Below are 13,832 nucleotides of genomic sequence, written 5' to 3' on the forward strand. Positions count from 1 at the left end.
AGCACATGAGCCACGGCTGGGCAGTGCAGAGGAGCTGCAGCTGGCAAAAACGCCAGAAGGCAATGGGTACCAGTGGAGGCGCAGAAGCAAGAGAGAGGAGTAAAAGAACAATGACCCACCCTCCATCCAGCCCTTAACAACAAGTAAGAGAAGCAGATTCAATATGCATTTGAAATAAAGTTTCAGTCATTAAAGACGAAGGGAGTGAAAATAAATGTCTAATTAAACTAACAGCCAAGACATGGAAGCAACCTAAATGTCCACTGGTGATGAAGGGGTAAAGAAGATGTGGTCTAGGGCTTCCCTGGTGGCGCAGTGGTTGAGAATCCGCCTGCCAATGCAGGGGACACGGGTTCGAGCCCTGGTCTGGGAAGATCCCACGTGCCGCGGAGCAACTAGGCCCGTGAGCCACAATTACTGAGCCTGCGCGTCTGGAGCCTGTGCTCCGCAACAAGAGAGGCCGCGATAGTGAGAGGCCCGCGCACCGCGATGAAGAGTGGCCCCCACTTGCCGCAACTAGAGAAAGCCCTCGCACAGAAACGAAGACCCAACACAGCCAAAAATAAATAAATTAAAAAAAAAAAAAAGTTAAAAACACTTGCCTTCGTAGCAAACTTGCTCCTAACTAATTGTTTAAAAAAAAAAAAAAAAAAGAAGATGTGGTCTAGCCACACAGTGGGATCCCAGTCAGCCACAAAAAAGGAGGAGATCCTGCCATTCGTGACGACATGGATGGACCGTGAGGGCTTTACACTGAGTGAAAAAAGTTAGACAAAGAAAGACAAACACTGTCTGATCTTACTTATATTACGAAACCTAAAAAAACAAACCCATAAATACAGAGAAGAGACTGGTGGTTGCCAAAGTTGGAGGGTGCAGGTGGTCAAAAGGTACAAACTTCCAGTTAGAAGATACCTAAGTTCTGGGGATGTGAGGTACAGCATCCTTACCTTAACTGTCAACCCATGTGAGTTGATGGCTGTTAACTTATTGTGGTGATCATTTCACAATATATGGGTATATCAAATCACCATGTTGTACAACTAAAACTAATGGAGTGTTATAGGTCAATTATACCTCAATAAAACTGGAAATTTTTTTAAATTTTTTAGGGTTAGGGTTAAATGTTTTAGTTTTCGAATTAAACTCCTTTAAGTCTTAAAGTCACTAAAGAGGTCCTGAAAATCCTAAAAGAAAGAAAACGTATTTAGCAGTTTGTGTTCCATCTTCCCTACAGGTCACAGAGGACTTTCTATACTGGAGCTGGAAGCCAGAATCTCAAAATTTACCAAAAGACAGCAAGCATGTAAAACACGCTCCCTGCACGTCGTTCCACTAAAGACCATAAAGGAGATAAAAGGCGAAGAGTGAGTGAGGCCCCGGGGAATCACTGTAGTGCCTCTGAAAGCCCAAAGGAGCAGAAAATAAATTCTGATTAAAACCTGTGGCATAATTCATGTTGATTTTTCATCAAAATGATCAGAGGTACCATATCCCATGAGCTTAAATTCTGATCCATTATAAAATTATACTGTTTACAGTACATTGCTTCAGGCACTTCATATAATTACCTGGATGAAATACAGATTTTTTCAAAACGTAAAAGGTGTTTTTAGGAACACAAAGCACTGAATAATAAAACGCTCCTCTTTAAGGCTTTAGATGAAAGTGGTTTTGTTTTCACTCAAGCATTCCTTCACGACCATCACTGTTCTCCCATGGAAAGGGCCCTCACCTGTGCTTTCATGATATTCCTTTTTTTTTATATAAATTTATTTATTTTTGGCTGCATTGGGTCTTCGTTGCTGCGCGTGGGCCTTCTCTAGTTGCGGCGAGCGGGGGCTACTCTTCGTTGTGGTGCACGGGCTTCTCATTGCGGTGGCTTCCCTTCTTGCGGAGCATGGGCTCTAGGCGTGAGGGCTTCAGTAGTTGTGGCATGTGGGCTCTAGAGCACAGGCTCAGTAGTTGTGGCACGTGGGCTTAGTTGCTCTGAGGCATGTGGGATCTTCCCGGACCAGGGCTCGAACCCGTGTCCCCTGCACTGGCAGGCAGATTCTTCACCACTGCGCCACCAGGGAAGCCCTTTCATAATATTCCTTCTGCTCATCCTTCAAAGGACTTCAGTGCATCCCCAAATACGTCTGAGATTACTCAGAAATGGGATGATTCCATAAACATCAAGCAGAGAAGACAATGCTGGCAGCATTAATCCTTGGCTCAGCCAAGAAAAATTATTATTCAAAGCACTTAATTGCTAATTCTGGGAAGAACCTCGTTTGCAGCAAAGCCACGACGGACAGAGGACCCCAGTGGACATCCACGATCGGACGTGCCAATGGAGTTCTAAACTTGGATGCTCCCAGAAGAAGCGAATATATTCTGCTCTACCAGGACCCAAGGAAAGAGCAGGATTTGATTTAAGGCGGGAGGGTCCTGATCACATAGAATCCATTTGTCCTTTTGGCAAATGATCACCTGACACAAGTAAGAGGAGAATTAAAACGAAAGGAAATACCAGTAAGGGGCTGGAACCTCACTCCTCAGAACACGAGCCATCTGAGAAGCTGATGGCCCTCAGAGATGTGGGGCCCTGCTACAGAGCTCCAAAGTCATGTCGTGACTTTATTACTTACGGTTGAAAACAGGCCCAATAACAGTGTGAGGGACCTGGGTTTGTCTAACCCACTGAGAGAAAGTTAAAGCGTAGGAAACACTACAGAGTCAACTATTAACAACTACTCAACATCTACGAGAGTCCGACAGCAGCAGGAGCAGCTGCAGTCAGACTCGGAAGCAGACATCCTGCTGAGCAAGTTCTCACCCTGAGGTGCGTCACCAAAGGAGGCTAAATACGCTTCCCAGTAACTCTGAAGGAAAAGCACACGAGCAACATGAAAACGGACTAGAAACACACCCTCTTAAGAAGATTCATAAGTTCCGATTCATAATCCTCCCACAAACCAGGCCCACTCTTCTCAGACGTTTTCTAGGCTTAATCTTGATCAGTCAGGCTAGGCTGGCAGTCCCCACGGCACGCCGTTAAGCCTACACTGTCCAAACTACAGCCGAGAGCCACACACGGCCACCAGGCGCTGGACACGTGGCTGGTCTGAATCGAGATGCACCGGGAGCCCGAAAGACTTCAGTAAGAAGGATGTGAGTTATCTCATTAATAACTCTGTACATTGACTACAGGGTGAAATCAGAATATTGTGGATATATTGGGCTAAATGAAATACAGTTTTAACATTAATTTCACTTGTTTCTTTTTCTTTTTTTTTAATATGGCTCCTAGAAATTTAAAATGACACATGGCTCCCATTTGCGGCTGGCAGCTGTATTTCTCTGTTGGGCAGGATCAGCAACCGACATGAACCACCACTATATCAAGTGCACTGCTGGGTTGCTAAACATTCCAAATGTGGACAGAAGAATGAAGAAGGGTAAACGGTACTGGGGCATTCAGAGGACACGCACAACAGCGGTGGCGGCAGCAGCCCTTATGCTGTTTTAAGAAAGCAATAAGCGTAAACAGTGAACTTTCTGGAAAAGGAAATGTTGCATCTGCAGACTGCCTCTCCCCTGCCGGGAAGTGTCCAGGGGATGCCCTCCTGGGCGCTGGGCTCCCGCCTACCTTTGACAAGCTCCGGCCGGTACGCCTTGCGCAGCTGCTCCAGGAAGCCGTTGTAGAAGCCCTCGGCCTGCTCTGAGGGCATCGCCAGGTGGAAGTCGGGCTTGTTCCCCTTGAGGACGCACTGCAGGGTGAACTGGCTGATGCACAGCACCTCGTACTGTTTGTCCATCACGCTCTTCGACCAGTGTTTCCCACTTTCATCCTCAAACACACGCAGGTTTAAGATCTTCCGGACCCTGGGGGAAAACAGGGGTGAGAGCTACCTGGAGAATCACAAGCCCCCCAGACACACCCACACCCCCAAATGTCACCAGCACCCTGCTCACTAGGGACACTGTGCTGGCTCCATCGCTTACAGGAGGGGTGACCTTAGGCAAGTTACTTTCTACTCTGTGCCTCAGTTCCCGCATCTGTAATAGGGGTAATAATAGTCCTACCTCTTAGCGTTGATTGGTGATTTCCTTTTTTTTTTTGTCAGCCCCTCCAATTCATAGCAGCTTCCGGTGGGAACCGGATGTGTCAAAACATGGGCTCAATTCTGATTTTTTACAGAATTCCATCTTTACACTGGAATAAATGATGCCCCGTTTTTATACCCTTTCTTGGAACGTCTCAAAATGAACAATTCAGCAAATACCCTGGAGAAAACTCATGGTCGTTGCAGATATGCAAAAAGATCTGGGGAAAGACACCTTGACAACTATGTCACATGCTCCTTACGCCCCAGCGGGGCTTTCCCTATATCCGTGGATGACAAAGGACGGCCACCCTGGCAAGGAGGAGGACCAGGTAGCATTTATAAGGTCAGACTTGAGACGAATGACAAAGAACTACCTCCGTGAAAGCTGCAATTCCACCATTTGAAGCCACCTTTTTGGATGATGTTGAAGACACGTTCAAAGCCTGAACAAATACTCATTCGCCAACACCTTACATGGGCACCCTCTGCGGTGGGCGCTATTCATCACCCCTTCTCCACAGCGGGGTCCGCCTTATGTTGAGTCATTGCTCTTAACAAGGTTAAGTACTAGCTCTCCATTTTGTCAGAGCCACGGAGAGATTCAGACCAGTCCCCCGGCTTTTAACCACTACACCACTTCGCTGCCTCTTTGCGTATCCAGGGGACAGCTATTAAAATACCAACATCCATGAGTGTTACTGAACTAGCCATCAACACCTTAGCGGGAGCTTGGTTCCAAGTCTGGTTTTCAACCTAATACAAAAGGGACAACTGGGCAACGGTCACATGTAGGCTCTGGGCACCAGGGGCAGAGAAAATGGATCCAAGCATCTGAAGTACATGTGCGAAGTGGTGCGGGGGGAGAGTGAACATGAGGAGGGGGAGGCTGCCTGTACTAAGGACCAACAGCAATGACAAACCTCCCACCCTAGTAAAAAGAGCACTGGCTCCCAGGCCAGGTGGCCTAGGTTCTAATCTGGAGTCAAGCTTTTTGCTAAGGACGTGTGCATGACCTTCGGCAGGTAATGTAACCTCTCTGAGCTCCAGATCCTAATGTGAACGGTGAACAACTGGGCATTCTTAACATGTGTAAACGGTGCCCAGATCATACTGCTCAAACTGAAAACATAAAACGTTCCTATGAAAAGAAGCTTGGTTTTCACACTAAGAGAATGGTTCAAGGCTGCAGCAGCAAATAGGGACAAAGGCTACGCTGTGCTCCTGCCCTGTCGCTGACTTACTGGGTGACAGCTCTTCCTCGCTCTTCCCATCTGTGACACAGAGATAACCACACTGCATCAAAAGGGACATGGGTAAAACTGACAGAGTCTCACTTTAGAGGAGCAAACTACTATGGAAGTTCCATATATGTATACATATATAATTTCTTTAAATAGCTAGCCAGCCAGCTAGATGACCAGCACATGTCCCACTAGAAAGGCAGTGACGTGGAAACCCGCCTCTTACATGTGCTCCAGTTCCTTCTGCGTATCTTCCAGGGAAATACCCAGCAACACGCAGATGCCCCGTCCAATGGCACTTATCTGTTCTCCACCAACTGGAAAGGAAACAAAAGGGAAAACCAAACAGGTGCCGTGAAGCACATTTGAGCATCCACTGGAAAGTTTAAACATCACACATACTTCTCGTAACTTCTTTGGCAAAGTCGGTAGGTACTGAAACGTGAAAGGGGTTACGTCAATGCAGTATGATAATCATACTTTGTCCATTCTGATTTTACATTTGGAATGAATGAGTTGTGAAGTGAACAACCATTACACAGGATTTTCAGGCCGTGTTCTCATCTGTGCTACCTTGGTTGAGACCCCTGAAACTTTCTATGAGTTTGCCCGTCTGTAACAACAAATGTTTTTCTCCCCAGAGAATCCAGCTCTGCTATATTAATTCTCAAAAAGGAGATGCCTGCTTTTCTTGGAAATCAGCAAACCTGATAACACAATACACAATGCACAATGGAAAACATTTATGTCATAAAAATAAAGAAATGATTTCTCTACTTACTGCAGAAAAGATAAATATATCATACATGAAAAACTGTTTAAAAGTTAAGCTTCCAGGGACTTCCCTCGTGGCGCAGTGGTTAAGAATCTGCCTGCCAATGCAGGGGACATGGGTTTGAGCCCTAGTCCGGGAAGATCCCACGTGCCACGGAGCAACTAAGCCCGTGCGCTGCAACTACTGAGCCTGCACTCTAGAGCCCACGAGCCATAACTACTGAGCCCGCACGCCTAGAGCCCGTGCTCCGCAGCAAGAGAAGCCACCGCAATGAGAAGCCTGCGCACCACAAAGAAGAGTAGCTCCCGCTTGCTGCAACTAGAGAAAGCCCACACACAGCAACGAAGACCCAGCGCGGCCAAAAATAAAATATAAATAAATAAATAAATTTAATTTAAAATAAATAAATAAATTTTTTAAAAAATAAAAGTTAAGCTTCAAGTCAGCAAGCTTCTATTATTTCCCAGTTTATTACTAGGGTTGCATTCTAAGCCAATGACCTCCAAATCATTTTGAGTGATGCACCCCATGCATAAAAAAAATTCTTTGAACATAGATTCCTATTCCAAACATTTGCATATGTATTGAGCGTCAAATATACACTCTACTACCATTAGACAGTATCTCAGTGCTGGTACAGTACTTAGGTCAAGACACATCATTATGGTGGTGAAACTAAATCCATATTTCAAATGTTGATCTTCATAATTTTCAATTTTTGTGGCCAACTTTTTGCCAAAGCTCATTAGATTATTGATGTTTGGTTATTTTATTGTATACTGACCTAATGTTCCAATCAGGAGAAAGGTCAACTCTGCCATTTTCTTGTTATTTGCTTCTGCTAGATAATAATATTTATAAATATACCTGACAAGGCATCACAGACTGTACCATGTTGCCACATCCTGCAAGCTAAGGGAAGAGTGAGAAACCCTCTTCCTGCAGGTGTCTGACAAGGGACCATCTGACAGACACGAGGGGAGCACGAGCATCAGTTTGTCCCTGAAATAACTCTTTTTTAAAGAATAGTTATTGATTTATTTATTTTGGCTGAGCCGGTCCTAGCTGCGGCACGCAGGATCTTAGTTGCGCCATGCGGGATCTAGTTCCCTGACCAGGGATCGAACCCAAGCCCCCTGCATTGGGAGCACGGTATACTTTCGTGTATAGAGCAGTTTTAGGTTCACAGCGAAACTGAACAGAGGGTACAGAGATTTCCCATATACCCCCAGCCCCACATGCAGTCTCCCCACTATCATTTGTTGGGTACATTTGTTCCAAATGATGAACATACACTGACACCTCATTATCACTCGAAGTCCACAGTTTACATGAGGGCTCACTCTTGGTGTTGGACGTTCTATCGGTTTGGACAAATGTAATGACACGTATCCACCATGACAGTATCGTACAGAGTAGTTTCACTGCCCTAAGGATCCTCTGTGCTCCACCTGTTCATCCCTCTAAAGCTTTTTCTATAATTAGGATTATCTTCTTAGAATAGATTCTCAAAAGTAGAATCACTAATTGAAGTGATTCAAATCACTATTTGAACAGTTTCAACATTTTTATAATGTGGTATTATCCTAATAAGAAATGAATTATGCATCAAAGCCTTGAGATGACACAATTCGCTCTCTTATTTTGGAGAAGTTTTGTCCCTCCTTCAGGCAGAAGAATTAGGAGGTTAAAGGGATGTTTTATTATAGACAAATGGATTTCCAAGGGGAAAAACTTGAGAATCACCATTTTAGACAAGAGGTCACAGGGCTAGAAAAGACCTGAGCTATTTGGTCAATGTTTATTTGACGCCATGTATAGCGGCATCACCCAAGACTTCCTCTTTGAGAAGAATTCACCAACTCGCAAATGAACACATTCAAACCCAACCAATCTCTTCCCAACATTCTATGATTCTATTCAGATTTCGGCTTATAAAGCTGAGTGATGGACATGGGGGTTATTGTACTATTCCATCTGTGTAACCACATGAATATGTTTGAAGTGTTCTGTCATAAAGCTTTTAAAATTAGATTATCACAATAACCATGCTAAGGCATCAAATGTGCCTGACCAAGCTCATAAAGTGAGCCTGCCACGTAATATGTGACTCCTAATACTCTGTCCCACCTATAAAACTGGAAGTGACATTTTAGAACCTTTGAAATAAAATGCCGTTCGAGAAAGGCCACATGGAAGTGAAGCCAGTCAGTCACATTCTAAAGGAATCAGAAAATCTCTCTCCATTACAATGCAAGTAGAAGGCAAGGCTAACTCAGTTTCCTCCAGCACCGTGAGAGAATTCCATCTTATTAACTCTTTCAGACAGCTAATTTGTTGTTTTTAACTAAAAGCATACAATTTAAATAGTAAACTAAGATCATTCAAACTATTCAGCTAATCTCACAGAAATGTGTTTTTGATATTCCAGATCAGCACAATGGAGAGTTCTCCATTCTGATCAAAACTTACATTCTCCAAAGTCTGCTCACTGGTCATCATGACCACATAGGCTGCAAGATTCTTCTCAAAAAAAGCAAGAAAATCTTTTCATCTATGCATTTTCCCAGTTTTAGTGAAGTTACCTATTAATTAAAATGCTAAAAAAAAAAAACCAAAAACAAACCCACTTTGCTTTAAAATTCCATAAATCCCAGAGCTATACTATCCCTTATTACTCCAGGGCGATATCCAAAATCACTTATCAGAACAGCTTAGAAACCATTAGCCAGGAATGAAAAGTAGAATCTCGAATCTAAATATATGGTTTTACTGAGTTTGATTGTTTCTTTAGGGGATTTTGTTGTTTCGTTTTTAGATTTATACTTTCCTGGACATAGAAACACACATTTGGTACAGGCTTGAAGGAAAGGATATCTAGAACTACTTGAACTGAAACAATATTAGAATTCTGCCAATAAAAACAGGAAAGACTAGAAGTCAATGTAAAGTTAATCATTCAAAAAAATTTTAACATTTATACTATCTTCACTCGAGGTTTTTTTTTTTAATTGGAGTATAGTTGCTTTACAATGTTGTTAGTTTCTGCTGTACAGCAAAGTGAATCAGCTATATGTGTATATATCTCCCCTCTTTTTTAGATTTCCTTCCCATTTAGGTCACCACAGAGCACTGAGTTCCCTGTGCTGTACAGTAGGCTCTCATTAGTTATCTATTTTATACATAGTATCAATAGTGTAGGTGTATAATATGTCAATCCCCATCTCCCAATCCATCCCACCCACCCGTTCCCCCTTGGTGTCCATTCGTTTGTTCTCTACCTCTGTGTCTCTATTTCTGCTTATCTTGGCTTGAGTTTTTAAAAGGACTTCCTTCTACCTATTAATCATCTGGACCCCTGATGTTCAAACGACCGCAGTGTTCAAGCCATGACTGATGGTTGCGTGGCTCGGTTCACATGAAACTGGTGGAAAAGAGAAACATCTCATCCTGGATCCTCTGGGTTCCCACCCGGGTCACGTGGGCAGACACGGTCAGAACCCACCCCTACGAGCACCTGTCACGAGCGGGCACCTTAAGGGAGTCAAGCTCCAGGTGAACCGGGACACGGAGAAAACCGGCTAGAAAGGGAAACGCGGAGCAGAAGGCTGGGGAGGGGGTGTGTGCCCCGGAAACGCTCCCCACGCGTCGTCTGTACAACACCGCGTGGAAGGGCGGGCCGGGGGATGCTCGGGGGACGCTCGGGGGATGCGGGAGGCCACCTGCGCTCCGGACTAAAGGAAACGCTGCAGAAGACGACGAGGCGCGGTCACCGCGACACTAAGCGGAGACCCTGCAGCCCGTGGACGGCGCCCCGGGACGCCGGGGACTCGGGGCCGCGGGGCCCGGGCTCGCGCGCGGCCGGCGGCGGCCCGGGGGCGTCCAGCCCGGCCCGGCCCCGCCTGACTGACCTGTGACGCTGGCCCGGGTGACGCGCTGCACCACGGCCTTCATGGCGACGGCTGGGGCGAGCGGGGCGGCGCCGCGCGGCTTCCGGCCTCGGGACTCCGCGGGCTGCGCAGCTGCCCGCGCCCTCTGCCGGGGACACCTGGAAGCGCGCTCCGACCCCCCGAACCCGCGAGTCGACGGCCCGCCCACGTCGGCCGCGCCCACCACAGGTTGGTCCCGCCCATCTGACCTCTCCGTGTGGCCCCGCCCCCTCTCGGTCCGGCCCCGCCCACTCTCGGTCCGGCCCCGCCCACTCTTGGTCCCGTCCCGCGTACAGCTAAATGAGCCCCGCCCGGACGCTGGGGTCCCGCAACCCCCTTCCCCGCCCCCACACCCCAGCCCGACTCACTGGTGCCCAGACAGTAGTTTCTGGCCCGGTTTCTTTTCACAAACCCCGGCCTGAGAGACAGTCATCCCTGAATCCCAGCTTTGTCCTGAATCCTAATCCTAATTGTGTGCCTCCTTCCATGTTTCCACCCTTCTGCCCCCAGATTCTCCCAAATTCTTTTTCCCTTGGCTTCCTGCCTCTGGAACTCCTCAAAAACCAGACAGGAGAGTATCTGCTGCCTAAAATAGCCATTTAACTGTTTAGGTATTCATTTGACCTAGCCGTGCCCTGGCAGTGCACAGATACGTGATTCTGTAATTGTAATTCCTCCTCTAATACTGATACTTGGCCCCTCTCCCAGACTTGTTAGAAGATTTGAATAATATCTACTGTGCAAAAGTGTTAGAAAGCTGCAAAGGACTGTACAAGTATTACCCTAACAAATTATTATCTCTGATAAAAACAAGCCCTTCTCAGTGTGTCTTCTTCTTACATCCTAATAGTGCTGGTGGGTGTAGAGGGAGGGAGTTCAGGATGTTCCCGAACCAAACTTGGGTCTGCTATGCCCTGCATTTCCTCCTGGCACCTCAGAAGTGGCAGTTGGTTTGTGGCCTTTTTGTGTCTTATTGTTCATAACTGCCCCTGTGACTGTGCATGGGTGCAGTTATTTGCAGTCCCTTATAGTTTCTTTGTATCTGTTGCTGTAGGAGATGTTTGTCCAGGTGCAAGTGCTCAGGTAGAGGGTCCCAGGTCCCCACCCTTCTCTCCTGAAACAGGTCATAAATATGAGAGGTGCCCTATCTATACTGGGAGGGAGGGAGCAGCCTTATCTCCAAAGACAAAAGCACACCAAGAAGAATCTGAACCAACAGGCCTTGCTAAATTTCCCCAGTTTACTCTGCCTACCTCATATTCCTTAACCTATCATGTTCCTCCATGACTACTCATGCTTCGTCAAACCTAACAACAAAAATTACACAGGTCTGTTTCTTTGGGTCTTCATCTCCTTATGAAGGCTCTCATGGCATGTAAAACAAATAAATTTGTATGCTTTTCTCCTGTTCATCTGTCTTTGTCACTTTAATTTTCAGACCCAGCCAGGGACCTCAAGAGAGTGAGAAAAACTTTTTCCTCTCCTACAAGAAAAAGCTTCAAATGCAGAACAAGGAAGAGTCATTTGGCCAGAAAAGACTATACCAATATACTTGAGTGTTAAATACTGCACACTAAATTGCCAAAGATAGCATCACCAGTAATGAGACAAACATCATATACTTCTGATATTGCACCAAGAAAGACACCATGTCACTTTCGTGGTATTTCTGCCAAAAATGTAGAATCTGAATCCAATCATGAAGAAATATCAGACAAACCTAAATTAAAGAACACTCTACAAAATAACTAGAAGGATCCTTCAAAAATGTCAAGAAAAAGAAAGTCTGAAGAACTGTTCCAAGTTAAAGGGGACTTTTAAAGAGACAGGAAAACTAAATGTGATGCATGAACTGAGTTTTATCCTAGCCAGAAAAAAAATAAAAAGAAAGAAGTGCATATTGGGACAATTGGTAAATTTTTTTTAAAATTTTGCATTAAATCAACATATCTCAAAACATTTTGATCTCAAGACCCCTTTACATTCTCAAAAATTACTGAACACGCCAAATAGCTTATATCTTAAGATTTTTACTTGTACTAGAAATTACAACCTAGAAAAATCGTTAAGTATTGACTTATAATTTTTTAAATGACAATAATAAATCCATTATATACTGACATTAGAGCAATGAGATCCTGACTTACCATGAAGCCTCTGGAAAACCCCATTGTACACTCTTGAAAGAATAGGAATGAAAAAGTCGAATATTGTCTATATGTTATTATAAAAATAGTTGGAAATCTCAGCTCCTCTAAGGAGGATCTCAGAGAACACTTTGAGAACTGCTGCATTTGATAATGGCATTGAATCAATATTAATTTCCTGATTTTTATGTAAGAGAACATCCTTGTTTTTAGGAAATACACACATGTACTTAGGAGTAAAGGGACAACATATCTGCAACTTACAGATCTGGCGAAGAATGGTATATACAGAGAAAATAAAGAGAGTGATAAAGCAAACAAAGTAAAATGTTGACCACTTGGGCTATAAGTGAAGGTAACTTATTTCAAAATAAAACGTTTTAAAAATATACCAAAACACCAGGATTCTTTTTACATATTTATTGAGCTCGAAAAGGTCAATATCAGGATGCAAAAGCATCCAGCAGCACCTCTTGCGGTGCCTCCTTCCCTCTGCACGCCCTCCTTTGCCAGCTAAATCACCACTCTCCTCATGTTTTTGAATTCCACCTTGTGCTACTGACTCACATTTTCATTTCCATTCCCGACACATCCTCTGTGCTTGTGCTTCCAAATGCCTTCTTGACCTCTCCACTTCCATGAACCAAATTAAGACTGAAAATGGGATTCAGGCTTTCCACCCCTGCCGTATAAAAAAGAATTTGCTCTTTGTTCTGGGTTTCTGGCATGGAGCTTCTAAAATCCTTGGAATTTCCCAAGGGATAGGAGTTCCTAATGAAACATTTCAGGGTGGGAGCCGGTCACCAGAAAGACCAATCATGTGGTTAGAGGGTGGGACTTTGAGGAGGGATAGTGGGATGGGGCTGGAGATTGAGTTCAGTCACACAGCAAATGAGCCCATCAGTTGTGCGTATGAGATGGAACCCCAATAAAAGCTGTGGACACTGAACCTTAGCAGAGCGTGGCTGGTGAACACACGGTTGAGGAGGTCCACCGAGAGGGCACTGAAGCTCTCTGTTGGGGACCTTCACAGACCTTGCCTGATGTGTTTCTTCATTTGGCTCGTCCTGATTTGTATCCTTTATAATAAAACTGTACGTATAAGGCTTTCTTGAGTTCAGTGAGTCATTGCAGTAAGTTATCAAACCTGTAGGAGTCATAAAAAACTCCCAAACTTGTAGCCAGTTGGTCGGAAGTCAAGGTGGCTTGGGGACCCCCAAGGTGCGCCTGGCATCTGAACTGAGGGCTGCCCTTTAGGGGATGTGCCCTTAGACTTGCAGGGTCTGTGCTAAGTCTGAGTGGTTAGTGCCAGGACTGAATTGCAATCCCCCCAAGCCCCCCACACTCCACCAGCTGGGCCATCCTGATTCAAATAAATGGCTCCACTGTTTCCTCCAGCCATAAGTGACTCATGATTGCTCTTTCCCTCTCCCTGAGTATCTAGTCCATCAACAAACCTCCTCACTCCCCCAAACGAGCCCCATGTGCCCTCTTCTCTCCAGCCCCAGTGCCATCCTGCTCCATGGCCCCGTCATCTCTCACCTGCATCTGCTACAGCTGCTCAGTGGTCTCCTTAATGCCACTTTTGTCTTCACCCAATCCATTCTCCATAAGAGATAAAAGTGGTTTCTAGAATATAAAGTCTT

General features: G+C 45.1%; 1 protein-coding gene across 2 annotated transcripts in view; it reads right to left on the minus strand.

Moving 5' to 3' along the window:
- The window catches only part of DTD1 (D-aminoacyl-tRNA deacylase 1), a 112,472-nt gene extending 102,321 nt beyond the window's left edge, over window positions 1–10,151 (minus strand). Inside the window, exons 1-3 of one of the 2 annotated variants that reach the window (XM_068565924.1) lie at window positions 10,022–10,151; window positions 5,562–5,652; window positions 3,635–3,870 (exon numbers count right to left, since the gene is read on the minus strand). In XM_068565924.1, the coding sequence (XP_068422025.1) occupies window positions 3,635–3,870; window positions 5,562–5,652; window positions 10,022–10,064 (370 nt within the window). In that variant the 5' untranslated portion in view covers window positions 10,065–10,151. The remainder of the gene's footprint in view (window positions 1–3,634; window positions 3,871–5,561; window positions 5,653–10,021) is intronic. The other variant, XM_068565923.1, reaches the window with a different exon arrangement.
- Window positions 10,152–13,832: the final 3,681 nt, after the last annotated feature.

The sequence above is a fragment of the Eschrichtius robustus genome, chromosome 16 (genome assembly GCF_028021215.1).
Source record: "Eschrichtius robustus isolate mEscRob2 chromosome 16, mEscRob2.pri, whole genome shotgun sequence".
In the NCBI taxonomy this organism is placed as follows: Eukaryota; Metazoa; Chordata; class Mammalia; order Artiodactyla; family Eschrichtiidae; genus Eschrichtius; species Eschrichtius robustus.